The sequence below is a fragment of the Cyphomyrmex costatus genome, unplaced genomic scaffold (assembly GCF_001594065.2).
Source record: "Cyphomyrmex costatus isolate MS0001 unplaced genomic scaffold, Ccosl1.0 scaffold123, whole genome shotgun sequence".
Taxonomy (NCBI): Eukaryota; Metazoa; Arthropoda; class Insecta; order Hymenoptera; family Formicidae; genus Cyphomyrmex; species Cyphomyrmex costatus.
Window position 1 is genome coordinate 2284518 of NW_017275207.1, and position 23781 is coordinate 2308298.

The 23781-nt window shown below is 27.6% G+C and overlaps 1 protein-coding gene across 1 annotated transcript in view; it reads left to right on the forward strand.

The window, feature by feature from the left end:
* babo (TGF-beta receptor type-1 babo) overlaps positions 1 to 23781 on the forward strand; it is a 33606-nt gene that overhangs the window by 449 nt on the left and 9376 nt on the right. The window contains exons 2-3 of the mRNA XM_018549447.1: positions 8421 to 8535; positions 22386 to 22594. Coding sequence (XP_018404949.1) covers positions 8421 to 8535; positions 22386 to 22594 — 324 coding nt within the window. The remainder of the gene's footprint in view (positions 1 to 8420; positions 8536 to 22385; positions 22595 to 23781) is intronic.

Genomic DNA, 23781 nt, shown 5'->3' on the forward strand with positions numbered 1-23781 from the left:
TATGTAAAATTATTCTTACGTTTAAAAAACAATTAAAAGGAGAGAAAAATGTTAAAGAGAGAGAGAGAGAGGGAGAGAATCTATTCTAATTTATGATAATTCATTGAATACAATTAATGTATACGACCAACTGTCATATTCAACAATATTTCAACTAAATAAGAAATAAATGTGTAAGAAATAAAATTATTTTTTATTTTACACTTAAATTTACTTAACTGTTCTTAGTAGTCACTAATTTAATCGATTAGTCCTGATAACACAAAAAATTACACAGAACATCTATCACGTTATATATTTTTGCTCTAAATGAGTCAAATGCATACGTACTTGATTGAAATCTTTTCTTTAAAAACGGGATTTTATATAAAAACAATTTATTTTATTATTTTGACTTATTTTAAGTCGTAAACTCATATCTTTCTTGGTACTACACATATCTTATATTATGTACAACGCCCTTTTTAATTATGCTAATTAAGAAATAATTAAACTTTAATTAAAAATTTTGAAAAAGTTTAAATTTAAATAATTTATTATCTCTTAATGTTTAAGTAACAGCTATTACATTACGTTAATTAGTAAAAGCATGATACTTTCTATTATTTATAATTTGAAAATCTTAGATACCTACGCTCGTTGACATTCTAATTTTAGAAAAATTGAAATTGAAACAATTTATAATATTAAAATTTATATTAAAGAAATTGAGGTAGGGGATGCATAATAAAAAAGGATTTATTATTTATTATATAAAAATAATTTTTAACCTTTAATCTCAGATCATCGACCGTCACTGTCATGATACAAAAGGGGAATCTGATATGTATATATTTGAACACTTTTTGACTTTGCTGAACAACTAAACTTGCATTCAAAATTATTTTCAAGATACGTTTAAAAGCCAGCTGGAAAGGCAATATAAATGAAAGAAAATTACGTTGTTAAAAAAGAAAAGACATAATGATTTCGGCGAGTCTCTTTGTTGAACGCACTTCTGTTTGTCCCACGCGTTATGCTTTGTAGACGATTCCTCGGGCACGGTGTGCGTTCTGCGTGGTGTGTATGCGTGAAGTCTTTCCTTTTCTCTTTCTATATTTTTGTCGAGCCTCGTCTCATACTCGTTTTATCGTTTCTGTGTAGCTTGCGCGTCTCTGTCTCTTCCTCTGTCCCTCCGTTCCAGTCACCGTTTCTCCTCTCCATCTCACCCGTTCTCCTTCTTTCTCCCCTTCAACGGCGCGCACATAACGTTGCGTAAGTAACGTGCCACGCCGTGATGTACAGAAGGGCCGTTTAATTTCGTTGCTGCACGAGGTCCGAAAAGCATGCGGAAGGGTGAGCCGGTGCATTCGGTTCCTACGTTCTCCGCGGCTCCGTTTTTAAGAGCCGCGTCGCATCGGAACATGATTTACCCCCTCAGTGATTCGGTATACTGGGGGCGTTGGATAGCTTAATAATAGAGCAGTCACCTATCACGTGAAAGATCGAGTTTGATTTTCGGGTTCTAAGTATAACATAGAGAATTTTTTTTTAGAGTAGAAAGATATTATTCCATTATGATTAAAATAAGATTCAGAAATAAATTAAGATAATTTGATAATATAATCTCGTCGTAAATCATAGTGCTTTGTTCCACAACAGGAATAGAAATCAAAATGAAAAGAAGAAAAAAATAATTAACCACTTATGTTATACTTATATTATTATTCTAAGATTGTTTGATGTATTACTTTTTGCATTTTTTTTATATTATTATCACAATTATATGTTTCAATCATGTAACGTTCTCTTCGTGCAAAATTTATTTATTACAACGGTACATGATTTTATTTTTATAATTTGACTTATTTGTCAAACAAAAGATAAAATTATCATTTTATAACAAATTCTTAATTAACAAAATTAAAAATCAAAATTAATAGTAGAATAAATTACAAAAAAAATTATGGAAAAATGAAATTGTTTAACTCAGAAAGCTTTGTAACTTAATTATCTATTCAATTCAGAAATAGAATCATTTGATAAGGTGATTGTTATCCTTGCGTAATCATTTACTCATCTTTGTTTACTCCATCAAACAACTGCCTTATTCGTTCATTCTGACATGAGAAGTATTAAACATGTTAGCAGTTCGACTTATTATTTATTGTCCAGTTGACTATTATTCTTCGCAAAAAGGAGTATCTACAAAACTAAAATACTTTAAGAACTAAAATTGAATTTTTTAAGTAGCACAAAATTAAAATTTTTTAATTAAAATGAAGTAATTAAAATATGATGTTAGAGAGATTTAATGTTATATTACTTTTATTTAAAAAATATCTGCTTAAATTTACTTATAAATTTATACCTGTAAAAACGGCGGGAGCAAAGTTGTACACCCAATATATATAATTCCAGATAATGATAATAATTTCTTTTACATCAAATGAAGTAACAATTTATTTTTAATTTTAAATCGATATCAAAGTTCTGTTAAAATACAATATGTTCTTACACATACATATGCGCGCGCGCATACACACACACACACACACATATATATCCTCAAGTATTCAACAGCGATATTGCCTAAGTTTAAGATAGAGTTCAAGGAAGGTTAATGTCTAGAGATTTTAAGATTTATCATATAATGATTTAAGATTTTCTCTTTAAAGCATTTTTTTATTTCTTACACAAAATACATTTAAAAAAGTAACAATGTATTTTTAATTTGATATCGAAATTTTATCGTGTACTCTTATCATCAAGATATTCGACCGCGATATTGCTTGAGTTTACGACAGAGTTTAAGGAAAGATGAATGTCTAGAGTTTTTAATATTTAATTATTTGCTGTGTTGATAACAAATACTTTTAAATAATTATATAGTAAATGATAATTATTTTTCAGCAAACTTAATATTTTTGAGATGCGAAGTTAGCGATTACACAAACCTGTTTACATTATGTATTTATGTATTATGTACATATTGGTCGTGTTCAGCGGATCTATGAAGTTAGCACGATATTCTGTCGATATCAAAAAAATTACAACAGTTGCACTTTTCATAGTTTCACAGTTGCTTATAAAAATAAACAATAGTTCTGGTTAATTAATATTATCAATTTTGGCAATAGTTCTAATTAGTATACTACTCGAGTATTCTACTAAAATATACAATATGAAAACAAAATTCCAACAATTACTAATAATTATGAAATTTAAGTATAAGTACAACGCAACACTTGGAGAAAAAGTGTCGTGCTGGTTGTTCATATACTAGTTTTAACTCTAGTTCTAGTTAGTATTGGCAGAGTTCTATGGTCTACAATCATTTTTAAGCAGAGTTCCGGCCGCTACATATTTTTAATCAATTTTTTAATCTCCGTGTCCAGCACGATACTGGAACTGTTGTAATTTTTTTTTTATATTGACAGAATGTCGTGCTAGCTTCACGGATCCGCTCCGCAACAGTTGAGTCGCAACAGCTGAACGCGACCATTGTTACCTTATCTGTATTCTTATCCATATTTCATATCCATACTTAAGATATATTCCGAGATCTGTGTATTTCACTTTTTTCGCTGTCGATTTCTAATCAATGCATATCTGTAGATAAATACTATTCGATTTTTATTTGTATTTGTAAAATAACTTTTAAGTATTATTTAATAGATATGAGTATTTTTGTCTTCCCGACATGTAAAAAATTTTATTATTCGAAGCACAGAATGATTTAACAACCACAAAAAAAATTATTATCTGTTGTTATCAAAAGTTTATGATAAGTTTAGCTTTTAACATTTAACTTATTGTGAACTAATTCAAATTTGTATATATACCTTTTATATATATGTTCGTAATTAGGAAAAAGTAACTTATACCATTTACGAATTTAATATTTATAATGAGACTTATATAATGAGGAAAGTTAATTTATACTATTTACCATTTATTAATTTACTTCATTCAACATTAATTATAATGTTATATTTATTTATTGAGGTCAAATTGATTTACTATAATAATTACATTATTTACGAGTATAGTAGTACAATAATTAAATTATTTAATTTAAATCTTTTAAATAATTTCTATTATTATAATTTAACAGTAAAAATATTTTTTTCTTGCTTAACTAGAAAATGTTTGCCAAATTAAATATTAATATAAATAAATAGTGAATTGTGTAAATAACATTAAAAAATGCTTGTTTTATATTACTGCAGCAAGAATAAAAAAGACTTCGTTTGGAAGCACTCTCGATTTAACAATATGGTTTAATGAAAGATGTCCTTGTCATGTTTCTTTATCTGTTACAATTAGATACACTAATATATGTCTATATATACACTTTTCATATCTCTGAATTATTCCTCGCATATTTTATTTATTCTTTACATTAGTTACATTCTTCTTTCCTCTTACAATGCTCAATTTTACCTTGATGGATTCGATGCTTGATAATTGTCTTGCATGTAAATTTAGCTCTTAAAATTTCATTACAAAAGCAGCACATGCTTTGATGTTGTTGTAAGCGATAGATCGAAGAGGCATACACAGCTATTTCTTCATCCCATCGGTGCGTTGTTATTCGATAGATTCTTAATAGGCGTTTGTAGGTTGTTTGATAAAATGATCATATGATACGAGAAAAGGACTGGCTATCGTTGTAACGATGTTAACGAGACACTTATGCGTCTGTATATCTAACGAAGTGCAAACGTAAACGCAAATATTGACTAATGTCTTTTATATAGAAGATATTTTAATAAGAGCGGTTGTAGGAAAGATAATAGACAAACACAAAGAAAATTCATAAATTATGTTGTTTGTCTAATTGCAGTAGAAATTTTTACTGTTTGAACATTTTTAAAATAAATAGCGTACAGGATTGTATTGTTATATGTTAAATGTATTAACACTTTGTTTGTCTGATGAGTTTTGCATTTCTTATCGGAATAAAATTTTATCAATATTATCATAACCCAGTAAACAAGAAATTTTGAAACATTTAACAGCATTGTAGCAACGTTGTCTGGAAAGTATATATAATTTTATAATCTTCAAAAAATACAATATGACTAAATTATTTATATTATACTTTCAAGAGTTGAATTTTATGTTTTATACTACATATACAATAATATAAAAATTTATAAAAATCCTTCTATTTTATTATTTTATCAAACTTATTCTAATTTATTATTTTATTTATGTGTGTATCTGACAGAGTGTACGTATATTACATTTTTTAATTAATGTGATTTTCAGCTTCTCATAGTAATTGTAAAAGCATTATAAAATCTAGGACAAACAATTATTATTTATAGTGAAATCAAACATCATATCAGCGCAAAACGCCAGATAAATACCATTATATGTTGCACAATGTTACTATATTCTCAACAATATACATATATGTCTTATCACATACATGTATGTACATTTTAAGTTTTCAGTTGTAATCTGTGATTGAATGCAATACGTAGATAATATTGAACAAGCACGTCAGCTTACTGTCTAGTAAAACGTCGAAGTCATAATATTTTCTCCCGCGAGATACGAAGGGAGGTTAAAGACGCAATTTTGATCGATATCAGGTAGTAAAAAAAATATTTATCTGTATGTCTATTTTTTGACATGAGAGACACTATAATGTAAATGCATATTATCCTAAAAATTGTTTTATAAAAAATTATCGGGCGATAGCAAATTACTTCTACTATGATTTATGTTTTTAATATTGATGAATATAATATAAGATTGAGTTATATAAAATAAATTTATTACGAAAACGTCGTACTGAAAAATGCAAAAAATGTTATATTTTTATTTAATTAGAGTTTTTTTTCTGTTACTCTTTTAAAAATTTAATGGCGAGTTTATCACAGATCTATTTTTTAAAAATGAAATAGGATTTTGAAGAATTAAAATGATTATAATGCATGTATTTCAAATTAAAATTAATTGAATAATGATTATAAACTTTATACATGAGAATAAACTTTACTTTATATTTTATTAATATTATATTGAATATTAAAAATTGAAGCATTGCGAAAAATTTTCAGGAAAAAGGATGTTATAATAAATTGCACAACATTGTGACAGCTGCAATACTATTATAAGAGATTTAATGTTTTATTTAATATTTAGTTTTGAAAAATATGTTTACAATTCATACGCATATTTGCATAAAATATTGCGTGCATATAAATATCATAATGCTTATTACGATTTTACTTAGATTAAATTTTAAGTAGTTCTAATGGATATACATCAATATTTAATTAGAAAATTAATATTAATATTAATGTCATCAATTGATATTAAATATAAAATTCAAAATTTTATGAACATATCTATACATTGAATAGAAAAACATCGTTATTTTATATTTTCGAGCACGATCGTTTTATGAGTGCGGAATTTAAGATTGAGATATTGTTTTTTCTATATTAAGTGCTGAATTGTAAATTAGATTTATAAAAAAATCGCGTGTTGGCAACACGACCATATTGAATTAATTATCTATAATAGGTAGAATACTTTTTTTCTATCACAAGACTATTATATTAATAATAAAAACTTATATTGGATGGATTAAAACTTAATAAAAACATGTGTATACATATATAATATAATTGTCTAAATGTACCTTTCTCTCAGAATTGATTGTTATACACGTATATAATTTATATATGCCTTACTGACTTGTATATAAATTATAATTAATAAAAGATTTATTTTTCTTGTTGATTTGATACTCTTGATTAATCTTTTTATATATATTAGTGCAGAAAGTAATTGTTACTCTTTACAATAAGTCTTGTGTTAGTAAATTAAACGAAAAGAAATTATATATGGTTTGTTTATGATAAAATAAATAATATGTGTGCTCGTATGAGGAAAACGTATTGAATGCTTACAACCAGGGATCTTTTTTTCAGTACAATTGCACTGAAAAGAACATCCATGCTTACAACCGCATTTAATATACGTATATATCGATTTATGCATGCGCGCGCGCGAGTGTGTATGTATATATATGTATACTATACCAATATGAAATATTGCAAAATAAAATTTGAATAAATTTTTTTACTTTTTAAACTTTGACATATAAAATTTTGTTTAAATATTTATTTTATAATAGTATGTATTATTACATTGTGTACATAAAAATTTATAATATGTAAATATTAATACATTGTATATATAAATTACACTTTGTACATACATATATGTATAATTATATAAAAAGGATCATTTTTACGCATCTAAATATTATATTATCAAATTCTTATTCAAAAGTTTCTTATTCACAGAAGAAATAAAAGTTATGAGACACAATGCTAAAGTTCCGGCATACTCATCTCAGATATGCAACATTTACATCTATTGTATGAAAGTAGCAATATAAGTACAATCACTCAACTCCCAAGATTTTTTGTGTTCGTCATTTTTTACGCGTTGTTTATTTTCTCCTTTTCAGTTTGGCAAACAAAAAGCTCATAAAAAGTGGCAAGGCCATCGATCACAATATAATATATTGTTGTCAGACTTATTTTTATATTCTTTAAATTTATTGTATATATTTTTTAAATATCTTAATTTTTTCTTTATTGTTTAATTTGTTAATCTTATATAGTTTGTTAGATTCCAAATTTTAAACGTATTTTTGTATACATTTTTAGATTTTTATTTATTTTTTTTTTTTAAGTGTTCTTGATGGTTTTCCAGAATTCTACACAATAAACACACTTGTACAAATTTCTAAATTTATCTTAAAGAGTAATTGGAATTGATAAGTACTTGATGTATTTTAAAAATTGTATGTCAATATTTGTAAAACTTACGATGTTATATTATCGTAAAATAAACTGCTTCTCTCAATTGTGGTAAGTGCTGTATAGCGTTTCACGAGAATATTTTCTTTTCTATATTTCTTTCATACCATACTGAACCACGCAAGCGCTTTTTCACCTAGAATTCGATATATCGTCAAATAATTCAGATATTTAGTCACAAAAGTCTATGTAAGAAAAGTAGGAAAATATTAATCTATGTACATTTATGATTATGTTAATATTTATTGATGTGATTATATTATTATAAACCAATAACAATATTTTTAAAAATGATGATATGCAATAATGATGTGTACTCATAACAAAAATAAAAGAAAATAAAAGAAATAAGAGAAAAATGAAAGAAATTATAATATTTAATTTAAAATAAATTTTGAAATTTTTTTTATAAGTTCATAAACTGTAAGAAATAAAACATGATAATTTATAATAGTTTAATCAAATCTACTGTTAATTTAATATTATTGGCATATCGCTAACAAATAGAGAAGCATGATGCCTAAACTAATAATAAAAACTTTGTCTATACTTTATGTAACTTAAATGAATTTATTTTGATTTTAGGACTACTGAAGTGCTATTGCGATATATGTCCGGAAGCAAATTTCACTTGCGAAACCGATGGTTATTGTTTTGCCAGTACAAGCCTGAAAAACAACGTCATTTCGCATGCTCGAAGGTAACGTTTTTGCATGTTAATTTCATTTATAAGCGTATGCGATTTACAAAATTCTTTTCTATTGGCTCATTCCTTGATCATCGGTAGATTGCCGTCAATCAAATAGTATTTGATGGACACCGGCAAGTTCTTCCGATCTCCCATAAAAATTATATGTACTTTCTCCACTACTAAACTTTATTACTTAATGTGTCAATTTTCAGTATATTAATTAATTAAGGTTAGATTATTGAATATTAAAAAGAATTATTAATCACAATCAATTAGGATCAAAACATAGTTCTTTAAAAAAAAAAAAGATTTAACACGAATAAATTGACATACATAATGAATTGAATAGTCATTATGGTGTTTGGACTGATATTTGTTGGTAAGCGATTAATGACAATATTTTAGCGCAGATTTTAAATTTTCTCAACAAAACAGATCCGGTTTTTTTGCGTTATCTATAATATTTATCGTATGAACTGATAGATATTGTAATACATTACGATAACATTGTATAATCAATGTTAAAATAAAACTTGCAACATCGTTTACTTAGATACGCGATTGTTTCAAAAGATTTTCTTATCAAGTTGTTCTTTTATTTTTATTTGATTTGATTTGTTTTACCATTATTAACTTGTTAACTCATAAATTTATTTCAAATCTTTGTATATTTTTTTGATATTTAAATATATTCCTTTTCAATTAAATTATTTTTAAATACATCCATAAACTTCTATTAGCATTAATAGATTTTTTACCTTTAAAATCCATTTTTATATTTCTTTGAGAAATTTATATTATATAAGCGTACTTTTTTATTTTAGAATTTATAATAAATTTTAGATTTATAGATAATGATACGCACGCGTGCATATCCTAAAAAGAAATACATACATAAATTTAAATTATGTATTTCTAATTTTTACTTTTATAAATTTCTATTTTTTATTATTATACATATATACATAATATATACGTTATATGTATATATTTTTAAAAGCTCTATTATATTGTTAAAACTTAATTTGTTTTAGCGTTTTTGTTAAATTTTAAATCAACGATCCGTATGAGACATCTTCATCTGTCTAATTGGATCATTGCGTAAATAATAGATAGCTAGAATATTATTATAACTGAGAACTTCCTTATGTTAATGTTTATCACATATAAAACTTAACGGTTCAGGTCAATGATTATTCGTGAGAAATGCCACGTAGCATATCTATTGAACGACGGTCTTCGGTTTCACATAATTGGACATTGCGATCGATGCCCTCTGATTTCCACGAATGAACATTTAGCCGGTTTTTCCACTCCACGCTTTCGCCCGGGCCATGATTAGCGCCCTTTTCGGCGGAAATAAATTATTGTTGTCGGTTAGTCGTCGCGTTGGTAACGCTACAGAACGCTGCGATGCGTGGCAAAACTTCAAGTTCGACCGTTTTATGAGCCATGCAAGGAAATTCTGGACGCGATTGATCGCAGGGCAAACTCGGGGCGAAATTCGATGTTACCTTCCCTTCTTCCGCGGTATCGATTTCGAATACGTCGAGGAAGTTTCTTACGCGCAAGCGTGGGGGTAGCCATATACAAATTTCAATTCAATCCAAACAGATGAGACGACACTAGGGGCAGTCATTTTCAAAATGCATTATAAAAAATACGAACGAGCATATCGCTAAAAATGAATGTATACGATGCACTTTTGACAATTGTTCCAAATATTGATTAAAATACTACGGATAAATGAACTTTTATTATGTTATGAAGAATATGAAACGCATTATTCAATGCAATTCAATGCTCTTCTTAAGAAGCATAAAATGAAGAAAAAGAGATCTGATTTCTTGAATAATTGATACCTCGAATAATTACTCATCAAATCATTGAATTTAACTATAAAGATTATTTTCTACACACATGATTTATGTAAATATTTAATTGAATTTATTCTGAAATAAAAATTTATAGATGAATGATAAAAGAGAAAGGAAAGAATAGTCTAATTTTACTTGAACAATAGTACTGTACATCTTTTTTTATTTTTTAAATTTTATTTGGAACAATTATAATAAAAAGTACTTGTTGTAAAGAGTCGCTGGAACAGAATTATATCTGTTAAATTAAATTATATAAATGTTCATTATCTTTACTTTATTAATAATAATATATATGTTTATTATTTTATTAAACATTTATTTAAAAATTCTGTCTCTCAAAAATTGTATAATATACCAAAAGCTGTAATTTTAAAAATATACAAAGCTAATTCTAAAGCTTTGCAATTTTATTTGTTGTCATCTGATATTATAAAGCAATTTTATCGATATCTTTAATAATGTATAAGTGCAAATAATGTATAAGTGCACTTATCTAAACAATAGTTTTAGAAAAGTTTATAAACGTTCACCATGATCAAAGAGGTCAACAGTTGAAAAGATAACGCAATATGTATGTACAAAGTATACTATAAACTCGACCTTCGACCCTGTAAAGATCAACATTTTCTTTATCATGGATGATGCTCGATGGTACATCGTATCGAAGGACGAAAATCTAGTGCTATAGATAATATGTAATCAATATTGTGTCGCTATGCAGAAGTTTTACAATATTATTTCAAAAATTATTATAACGTTAAATAACATTTAATTTCATAATTTTTATTTTTTATTTTCATAATTTTTATTTTAGATTAATCATTATTTAAATGTTGTGTAATTTATGTTGTCTATTTCCATTGCTTTCTTTTTAATTTTGTAAACGTAAACGCATTATATACTTAAAAAGATGCGATATGGATTCATATTTTAATAATTAACAGTGTAAAGATTATAAGATTCCAATTTGAAAATGATGCACTCTTAAAAGTTAAACAAGATCGACCGAGACAGTCCAACCAATGCAACGATCTGAGGTCGCAGACGTGCGGACGGCTCCTAAATGCTTAATGCGCCAGACGGATAATTCGGATAATTCGGCCGGAGATCGCATTGAAAATAGCGCGACCGAGATTACTTGATCCGGCCGTAGCGTGAAAGCAGCACGAGGCAATTTTATATGCGATAGCATGAATGCAAAATAAATTGACGTGTCGCGTCACAAATGCGAATTCGCGTCGTATGTGTTGAGATTTCAGAATATATCGATCTAACAAAAATAAATTAAAGTCAAAGCGAGAGTCGCAGATATTTTTACTTATTTTTTAGATAGAGGAAATAAATGCGAATTATATCATTTTTTTAAGCTTTTCATTACATAAAAATTATAATAAGTATTTATATTCTATATATAAATATATAGAATTATAATGCATTGTATGTGTAAAATCAATACATGCATATCATAGAAAATTAGAATTATAATACAAAAGAAACCTAGAAATTCGCAATTTATTAATATTACAAGCAAATCGTAGTTTCTTAAGGGAAAAATAATAAAATTAAGATCTGTAACATAATTATTCACAAAAAGAAGATGTTTCTACACAAATATATTATTTCTGAATTTTGGCATATCAATCAAGATCATTGCGTAAGTTTTCCGGATTAAAGTAGAATTGTGATGTTGTAAAAGGTGCCTTGATCGAAGCAACTGGCTGCCGCCGGAAGCACCCCGTTTCTGCAACAGCAAGCCAGGCACCTATCTCTCGCGGATTTGCTGCGATAAAGATCTCTGCAACCTGAATTTATACCCAGTTTTACTATCTCCCAACTCGTCTGAATTATCTTCAGGTATTCTTCCAAGGGTTCGCGATTAATGAGGATTTTTACTTTCTGTATACCTGTGTGCATAATTTAACTATTCATTACTATGTAATGTCATAAATTAACCCCACAAAAATCGAGTGAACAGCATGATTTTTAAAATAACAAGAATAAACGACAGGAAAAATACGTCTCTAAATGGTCAAAATTACACGATATCGGTAATATGAGTTTTTTTACAATTGAGAAAAATGTGCTGTTGTATAAAATATAATTACCGTATTTTTCGTAGAAATAACAACGTGATAGAAATCTTTATCATACGTTTGTTATCGCATATTTAATAGCCATTTAATTTTTGTGATTTTATATATCTGTATTAACACGTTTACCTTTCGATAGAAAAAAAAATATATATAATTTAAATTAGATCCACTTGTTTTTATACGTGCATTTATTTTAATTAATCAAATACAATATACAATTTACAAATTTTTTTGCGAAGTTATGTGAAAATGGAGACAAAACAAAAAATATAAGCAATGAGAAAATTTTTTTACTAAGATTATTAATTACTTTATTAATAATTATTAATGTTGTTTTTAACATACTCTTTTGTAAAGAATTCTTTAACATCTTTATTTATATTTGCGCTGTAAATTGCGTTTAATTAAATATGAATAAAAGTATTAGATACATTTAATTTATTCATAAGATGTTGAAAAAAATTTGCTGATTTTTTAACAATCCTATTCCGCTTGATTGTTTTTTTTTAAATAACAGTAACTGTAGAATTATACTTTCTAATGTGTATTTAGTATATAAGTGCAAATCTGATTTAAAAATCTGATTTTAAAATCGTTGTACTACGTTTAATATATAATTTTTATTGCACAATACTTCAAAAAATAGAGTTCATATTTTTTATATTAAAACAATTATTGAGTTAAACTTTATTCTTCAAATGTATGCATAAAATATAATTAACATAAATTTATTTTCTATTTTTATTTTATAAATAAATTCTGATTTTCGTCTTAAGTCGACTACTTTTATGTTGTATGTTAATAATATGATGTTAATAATTTGACTCTGTTTTCCATGCTCTCGCGTTATTGACGAACATACTAACGCCTTTCGGAGGCTCGTCTCGTGGAATCAATTACCACGCGATCGAACTCAAATCAGCAAGTATTTGCGTCAGAGAGAGTAAGATATGTATGACGACTGAGACCGTCTGAGATATTTCATACTCGGCAGTTCGCAAGTGATTCACGATGATCGAACCACGACGCGTGTTGTGGCTCACCTTGACGCGTACGTATGTCGCTATAAAGTGCGATTTACATACATATATTACGAATGAAATTCTACATGACGATGATACATATTTACATCCGAAAGATATTAATGAAATTGAAATTATTTCGAGCATTATAAAACAGATGGTTTTGTTTAATGTTTTTCTAGTAAGAGTAATAATTAAACTATTATATGGAAGAACATGCTCGATGTGATATAGTAATGGTAATTGAAGTACTCAATAAATAAGAAATTAATTGTATTTTTTATTAAAAAATATTTTTTCAATTATACTGGAATTAAAAAATCGATAAGAAAGCAACGAATTAAAATATTTTTTAACTTATAAATCATTAATAACTATAGGAGCAATAATTTATCTTGCATACGTGTGTCGTTTCCATAGTTATTAATCCAAAACAGTACAAGAGACAGATAAAGAAATAACATTTTTTATAAGTATGTGAAATACTGAGCTTTTTCGTAGAATTATAGCCAAGTTTGACAGACTCCAACTAACACATATTGCATTGTAATGTCTACAGTTTGCCCCTAACCCACATTTTCTTTGCTGTGCCGAGTTCAATTTGTTTAGAATGTGCGAGATGTGCCTGCTTTAAAGATCGTTTCCGGCGATCTGACGCGTTCTCGACGAACCGAGAGAGAGATTGTCCTTTTCTCGAGTTCGCCGGGGTTACTGTAGTAGAACAAACCCGATCGATAGAAAGACTCGCGTCGCGAGTCGACGCGAGTCTCCGCGTTATATACGCCGTTGTGCGCCCCCGATGCTACCCCGACAGGAGTCGCAGAATTTCAGGAATCACGAAGATACGCTACCACTGGCTACCCCCACATGTCAGGTATCACGAGAGTGTGTTGAGTTGCACGGTGTTGCGGATTTGCTCCTCCCGATTACCAACTCCCGCTCTCGCATCCTCTCCCGGTTTTTTTTTTTTTGAGTATTTTTCTCTCGATTTTGCTGGAGTTTGCTCGGTGATCTCTCCCCCCCCCCCCCTCCGCCCTGTTCCCTCGATAGTATCCGCATTTATGGATTGTGACGCGGAGTAACTCAATGAGTGCGTTTCCAACGTGTGCTTAGCAAAATATTATCGCGTTACTATCAGTTAAAAGATAATATATGTAAATATACAATTACATAAGTAGATAATTAAATTATTCAACATGACTTTTAGTTTTTTATTGATATCTTATTGTTACAAGAGTTAAACAAAATTTATTCTATTAAAAAGCAATTTCTGAACGAGAAAATTCTTAATAACAGTGATAATTGTAATTGAAATAATAACTATAGAAATTGCCGTCACATAGGCTGCGTTCTGTTGCACGTATAATGGGCATGAGGTATTATTTTATCCTTGTTTGCAGAGTATTAAACAAGGATAAAATGATATCTCATGGATGATATACGTGCAACGGAATGCAGTCATAGGCAAATTAACAAAAGTCGGTCGATATATCAAAAAAGTAAAGTAGGTTTGACCAAACATTAGGATTGATTTTTAATAGTTTCGATAGCTCGATGAAATGAATATAATATTATATAATTGAAATCAAAGTATTAGAAATTTGTAGAGAAAATAAATTTTTAAAGATGTACTATAAAAAGTAAAATATATTAACAAGAAAAGAAATAAAAAAGGATACTAACTATATACACACAGAGTATCTTCATAAAAAAAGTCTTAAAACTTAAAAAAGTTTAACTTGTGAACGTTTACTTTTTTGAGTCATTTAACATGTTTGAATTATATTAAATAACATAAGAAGATAATCGACAATATATAAATAGAAACAGACTTAGAACGCAGCCTTAGAAGCGCGCTAATCCTTTTTTGTCATGCTACCAAGGGATTGAATCCCCGTTTGCGTTTTTGCCGTAAAACCGCAATAATACGAATTTCCTTGATATCTCGTGCCTCGATGCGAACGCGTCGTGCGCGCTATCCCGAGTTCTCCTCACCTCGTTTTTTGAAATTGGTGCAAAATCGGCTTGAAGGTGCGTGCATAAACACCTGCCGGCGTCGCAGCCCGAGCCGCGCATCTTCTGCATGACGAGCGACTCGCGAAACACGACCTTCGTCATCGAGTGCTGCAACAAAGAGGATTTTTGCAATAAGGATCTCAAACCTCCGCTACACCCTAGCAACAATGAAGGTATAGTCCAAACAGACCTGGAAGTTACGAAAACTCTGCAGGTGGCACGGGCTTTAGTTGCAACTCACTTTTCTCACTTTCTTTCTTTTTTTTTTCCTCTATATGTCTCTATCTTTGCAAAACGATTTGTAAAATATATTCTTGCTGTATTTTGAATTCGGAGTTTTAGTTCTTTTTTGTTATAGATCTATACCGGTCTATTTAACCAATTTGAAAAGAGACTGGGGCTTGTTGGCATAAGAGGCAATTCGGCAATGCATTTATGTATTTATAGAAAGAAACAATGGAAAAGTACTACAATATATCTTTTATGATATACATTTTTTTTTCTTATGTTTAATTGAAATCAAACAAATGTTACAATGAAAAAAGGAAAAAAGTTTATTTAAGAGAAAGCCAGTAAATTTTTGAGCATTTCAAAATTTTGTATTAACGTTTTTCGGTTTTGGAAAATACAATATGAGTGACGTATTGGTAAAAAAAAGTTTCTATTATTATACGACATGTTATTCTGAATAATAATATTAAATTATAATAAAATAATTGTGAAATCATATGTAAGGATGATATGTTGATTCATATTTAGCTTGATTTGCTGTTATCTCGTGTGATAAGTGCATAAACATTCAGAGTTAAATTACAATTTTACTTCGATAACATATTTTATATTTAATATTTTTATATTAAAACAAGTGGCATTTAAAATAATTTATACTTGTTATTTTGTAATTTTATTATTTGATTATTACAAAATAACTTTAAAAGATACAATCTTTATCAAGAATATGTCTGCGCCGTCTGTCTTTTTATATCTATTACATTTTCATTAATTTAATGTGAAGTTTGTTGTACAAATAAGTTATACTATGATATATCAGTTTACCACATTATAAAGGTACCACAAAGCTGATTACAATGTAACATGTTAGTATGTATTTTATTTTCTACGTAAAAATTATACAGTATAATTACACAGAATCGTATGGAAATGTAGAAAAACATATTTTTTCATTATGTTAATACGTTTTAATTAATTGTTTAAAAAGATTAATTGTGAAAATTATGCCAATGAGTCCTGACAACGTTTAATAACACTGTTCAACATCACTTTGCAACATGAGATTGTTACAATCTTCCATATTGTATTTTTGTTAATTTCATATCTTGATTTAATATGATCTAGTTATATCATGTAAGTATAAAAGCACTTTTTCGTTCTATAAAATGCTATAAAATGCAAATACTAAGATGGAATAAAATGTGTCTTTTCTATGTATTAATTATTAGGGAAAAGAGTTATGTACTTTTAAATTGCTACGTTTCAAAAGCGAAAAATAATATCAAAACAGAACAAAATTAATTTATAAGTTAAGAGTTGATACCTTCGCGTAACGAAACTTTCGTAGTAACGAAATTTTGCAAAAAAGATCGCTGCTGATGCTATAACGTTATATTTTTCAAATTGTTTGTCACGTGATAGTTTTTGGACGACAAATTCGTGTGAAAAACAAAAATACATTAGAAATGATTATTTACACTTGTTTCATAAAGAGATCAAATTTTGTTGCACAGTGTAATTAAACATATTGCATGATTATTTACAGGGAATGGAAAGTTACTTTTTAAAAGTAACTAGTTACAGTTACTCGTTACCGAGTAAAAAATGTAATTAGTTACAGTTACAGTTATCGCTTTTTAAAAGTAACTCGTTACAGTTACCGTTACTTGAAAAATAACTTTTCGTTACTTTTCCGTTACTTTTTTAAAATTAATTTAAAAATGTACTTTTGCATTTTTTTTTATATGTAATACTGACAAATATATATATAGTTTTATTAAAAAAAAAAAAACAATGTAGAATGGCTCAAATAATAAATTAAATAAAAGTAAAATGAGAAGGGTTACGAGCCAAAAATGAAACAGTTTATTTCCGATAAGAACGACGATGACAATGTAATTAAATGTATAAATATATATTAGAACAACAACATGGATAAAACAAGATAAAAACAAACGACGTTTCCACACTTATTGTCATCGTCTTTTAAACTGTTTCGCTTTTGGGTTCGTAGCCATTCTCATTTTACTATTATTTAATTTATTTTTTAATTTTTTTTAAACACAATTTTGTAATTCTAAAACCTGTAAAATATGCAGCAAACTGAAATATTTGTATGTCCTATGTATTACATAGAAGATAGAAGTGTAAAATAATTACTGAATCATACGGCCGAATGTCTAAGGGCTTTCAAGTCTTATTGATAAGCGCTGTAAATAGCATGTATCCAATCGAACCGTGTTCAATCGTGTGCAAAGTAACGACAAAAGTAACTGTAAATTTCGTTACCGTTACCCAAAAAATGTAACTCGTTACCGTTACAGTTACCAAAAAAAGAAAGTAACGCAGTTACCAGTAAAGTTACCAAAAAAGTAACTTGTAACTGTAACTTCGTTACAAGTAACGAGTTACTTCCATTCCCTGATTATTTATAAACTTGATATTCATGATGTAATATGTAGATATAGTATATATTATATATGGAAAAATTTCTAAAAATGTTTAAACCAAGATTAACAAGATCGAGTGAAAGCGAAACACCCAATTGTGTATATGGCAAAGAAACTGTTTCCAAGTTAGAAGCTAGTTTGACCTATCCCACGCAACTATTTACTTAAAGCGTTAAAGGGGCAGCTCTATTCGCAGTAACTTCCGAAATAGTTAAACTTTTGTGTGTTCATATAAGTTGACCTTCAATTAACTTCATTATATTGACTTATACCATATATTACTGATGAATGATTATAATTAAATTTTTGTGTTCTTTTTGTTGCTACTTTAAATAAAATAAATAATTATATTCAATAAAGTTTTTTAATTTTGTGGACGTATATTTCGCATAAAAGTACCCAGTACTCGCTTAATCGCAAGTTTAAGATATACAATATTTCAAATAATATATAATATGGTATTATATTCATAATAAAATATACGTATCTAATTTAATTATTTGTAGGAATGTTTGCAATCAAAAGAAACAATATTATTATATTAATCTATTTTCAGTATAGCTATTTTACATTCTATTTTTTCTTCATAAATAAGTTAAATCTGCTAAATTTTTAACAAACAAATTTAAGAATTTTTATTACAATAAAAATTTAATTTAAAACATTTTACAAAATAAAAAAGAGATAATAATATTGCAATAAATTATGTGCAATATGAAGCAACTTCTGTTGTTTGATAAAGTAGAAATGGTTCAAGTAACGGTTAGAACGTTTTTATATAGCTTAACGGAGAATTAGTGAAGCCATGAGTTATTTTTCTATGGTCGGAATAGAGTATTACATCACGATCCCTGCCAATGTATATATCTTTGTTTTGCTCGAGCATTATCGTTTCGGATTTTTTCTGATACGCTGTCTGCCGCGTTCCCGCCACCGTTATCTATGTATTTTTATACGAAATGTGTCTAAAAATTATTTGATGATATTTTAGGAGTATATAATTTTAATCTGCCATTTTTTTCTGATGAAAGCTCAAATAATATCATTTTATACATTTTTAATATTAAATTATCTTTTAACTGAGACCTTTAAATGAGCCATTTTAATTTTTGATAAAAATGAGTCATGTATTTATTGTTTGTGCGGATCTTAATTTTTTAACTTTTTTAATTTTAAATTATTTATAAATTAAAAATATTTGTATCTTTATGTTAGAAACGAGGTTAGAAATGAAGAATTACTTCACATAAAGTCAATTCAAGAATTTATCTCCTGAAATATCGACCGATGATTTTGGCACATTGTATAGTTTTCTATATCCGTACAAAGTCATGTGCACTATATATATTGTATAAAGAATAGAAAGCTTCTGAAACTCTGCTATACACGCGCTAGTAGACGTAGACGCGTATATATAACGCACTATTTGCGTATTCATGGATGAGCTTTGCGCCATTCTCTTTTGTCGTTTGTTACGTCCAACATAGCATAAAACGCTGAACTTTTTTATATTGCGATTTTCGAACTACAATGAAATATTGTAAAGTTCCATTGTTGGATTGTTACTATAAAAGAATTAAATGTTTAAATTTTTATCTTTATTAAATGTTTAATTAAATAAATGTCAAAAAGTAAGCTACAAAAAATAGTACATTAGTATATTATCAATATTAATAATATTTAATTAACGTATGTTATTATCATGCGTTTTTGTTACGTATGTGTGTTTTAGATTATTTCTCTTCGTATTTTTATCGTATTGCGTATAAATACGTATAAAATTATTTTCATTAAAACGAACACTACGTTGTATCTCGCTTTACGCAGTAAAAAGTTGTTCAAAAAGCGTGATCAATAATCGTTCAACATTTTATCACTTTCTATTACTTCTTTAGTTTTTTTATTTTTCTAAGCAACACACACACATATATTATTTACATCACATTTACATTATATTTACATTTGGTGCACATAAACTGGAAAATGACATCTAAAAAGATCTCGAAATTAAATTCATGTTGAAATCAATATAAAATAAATAACATCTCTCTCTCTCTCTTTCTCTCTCTCTCTCTCTCTCTCTCTCTCTCTCTCTCTCTCTCTCTCTCTCTCTCTCTAAGAAAAAATGAGATAACGAACAAGATAATAAATTTGGATAAGATATGGTAATATATGCTATTGTGACATATTCTATCGATATGTTTGCCACCTTCGGAGCTTGTAGTCGCTTCAAGGTGATTTTCTCCTGTACACTTTTTTTGTATGCCGGAAATTCTCCTGAGTGAACTCGGAAAGGACCGGTAGCATGTTGTCATAGCTGTCTTCTCTGCACTCTTTAACGACAGTGCTGTCGTCCTATAGTAACTTTGATAGCGTAACCCACTTGAGAAAGGGTGGCTTTTGTAAATATCTTTCCCGCCTCCCGTAGTAACCTTCAGATTTTCTGCAAGATTTGCAGTTTTCTTTATTAATTATAACAAAAATGTATTATACACATTTAAAAAAAAATGACTTGATCTATTATTATATCAAGAAATATTTAAAAAGTTGACATGAGAAATTCAATTTTTCTACAAAAGGACATTATATGTGTGATTAGACTTATTATTTTATTCTCTTACTCGTAGATTTGTTTTTAAGTTATTTTAAAGTATACATATATTTTATTATTATAATGTACCTTTTGCAGCTCATATCAAGTTTTTTAACTTTTGCAATATTATTTAAGAAATTTTCTTAAGATTGTGAGGGTTAAAGTAGAACATAAGTAGATCACACAATATCATAAAAACAGCTATTTACAAGTTCACTTACTAAATAAAGTGAAGACTTTGATATAATTATAAGCTCGTATTCTCTACATGGTATATGATTGAAATACTATACTTTCTTTTTTGCATGCCTTCTGACTTTATGTATTACATTTATTGTCTTTGTATACTATTGAATACTTTTGTAAAATTGAGAGGTACGTAGATGATATTTTTTCCTTTTTATTTTCTGTAAAGTATATAATAAATAAGATATAATCAACGTTTTTACGAATTTTAAGTAATACAATTGTATTGTAAAAATTGTATTAGCTTAAAAATTTTTTAACAAATTTTATTTTGTTTATTATTCTTTGTATCTTTCTTTTTAAACAAAATTATTCAATAAAATTAATTTCCTTAAAAAATTAAAATTTACAAAAATTTTCTATTATTTATGTAATATTAAATGAAATTTAAAATAAACTGAAATGTAAAGTTTTGTTATTTTTCAAAACTTTAGTTTATTTTAAATTTATTTTATTAAGATAAAAATGTAATTTAAGATGTATTATCAGAATGTCTACAAATTAATGAATTCTAAAAGGAAAGAATCTCTAATTAATCTCATCAGAGACTGAAAATAATTTTCAAATTTATTAGATAATATCCATGTATGAAACTTTGATACAAAAGTTATAAAATACTGTATATATGTATATTCTCATATTAGCTTACACATATGTATGCAACTGAAAAATGTGGTGTTTCTAAGAATGTGATGTTTTTCAATTTTTTATTGAATATATTTAATTTTTATTAAAATATACTTAATTATTATTGAAATATAAAACTTTTTAAATTTACGATTGCTTTTTGTTTTTTCTATAATACTTTTACAATTTTTTCTTATTTTTAGATTTATATAGATTTTTTTAAAGATTTAATTGCATTGACTGCTTTGGTTAGTTAATTCTTTGATTAATTATTATTCTTCTCGTTGCAAACTATATCTATAAATTTTGAGTTATGTTATGTCTCTACATTACGTTTTTATAGCTAATATAAACGGAAAAGGAAATCGATTAATCACAATTAAAAGTCTAATGCAATCAAGTCTGATGTATGCTAATTATTTTTCTGCAGCTTATTAAACTCTGCGTCGTAGCATATTGAGCCAATTAAAATGCTGCCATTAGCATTCCTTTACTTCCCTTTATCTCAATTGGATATTGTCCTACCAAAATTTGAAATTTCTATTCCAGGGATTCGCTGATATATCCGCTGATTTATCCGCTATCTCCACAAACATATCATTTTACAGTTTACGGCAGCTGTGGATTGTTTCCACTTTTCGGCGACATGAACGCCATAGTCTGGTCCGCGGCAGTACTCGTTATGTAAATTATTTTCCCAGGTGTTACAATAAGATGAACTTCTTTCCGGATACTGAGTACTCTGTCTGGTGCATCACAAACAGTACGCTGCGCGGTCCAGATGGCAACGAATTCGTGATGGCTTGTTGCGATCATTCTGACTACTGCAATCGCGATCTAAGGCCTTCTTTTCCTACTTACGAGTCCAGAGGTCGGTCGTATTCTCACTTTGCGAACCACCTCGGAGGAGGTACAATAAATTGCAGCTAAAGCGGCTGCCGCGAGATTTTTTGCCTTCAAGGTTGCTCTTGCTGCAAAGTTCATTTCTCCGCTAAATAAGATACTCGCAAAAACGAAATGATCGTTAAAGTCGAAGGATTCAATGGCGGAAATGCTGAATATTCATCTGGACCAGAAAAAATTCTTTAAATAAAAATTGAAAGTAAATTTTAAACATTCTATGATTCGAATAAAAACTTTGTAATAATTTGTTTATTAAAATAATACGTGTTAAAAATTATTTGTAAAATAACTACAGAAAGTTAGAATATGTTTATTAATAAGGTTGTTATATAAGTTTATGTGTAATATAATTTTGTATTATAATTGAAGCTTACTGAAAAATATTTTCTTATGTAGTAAAAATGCTAAAATATGATATGTTCTGTTAGAGATTACTAGATCAATCGTATTAACACAAGGTAAATACTTAATATATAGTAAGTAATATATATTTAACACGTAATATAATATAGCGTAATTATATTTATTTTCTGAGACCTTACTTCAGACGAAATCTATATTATGTTATGATAGATTTATTATCAAAACTTTACAATTTTATAATTTATAAACTTTTAAATTTTTTATGAGAACATTTAAATATAATTTTTTTAATTTATGCCTATTTAGGAGAATGTAATCAAACGTAATAGAAGATATTATATTACTATATTAATTGTTATTCACTGTTAAAGATTTTTTTTTATTATCATTAAATTTGTTTAAACATACACACACATACACATTTATGAATATTTTATTATTAATAAAAGTAGTATCAATAATATTTTTTATTTAACTGTTAAATATCTTGCATTAACATTTTTAAATATTTTTGCTTTACTTTTTTACTAATAAATTAATGATTTATTCTTATATTAATTTGTAAAGTTTTTATTGTGTGTCTTAAATTTTTATGTTTATAAAATTATTAACACTATTAAATTTTTTAAATAATTTGCATCGTTTATTTTGTAATATCTATAATGCTTATCGAGACAAAGCAATTTATGGTCGAATGCATTTCCTGCCTTGTCCGTCCTGAATGGATCAACCGTCCGTGATATGATGCAAGCGATAGGTTTTGCCTTTGTAATCATTGAGTTGCAACAAGATGATTTACACAGATAATTAACAGCAGCCGTTACGTGTAAT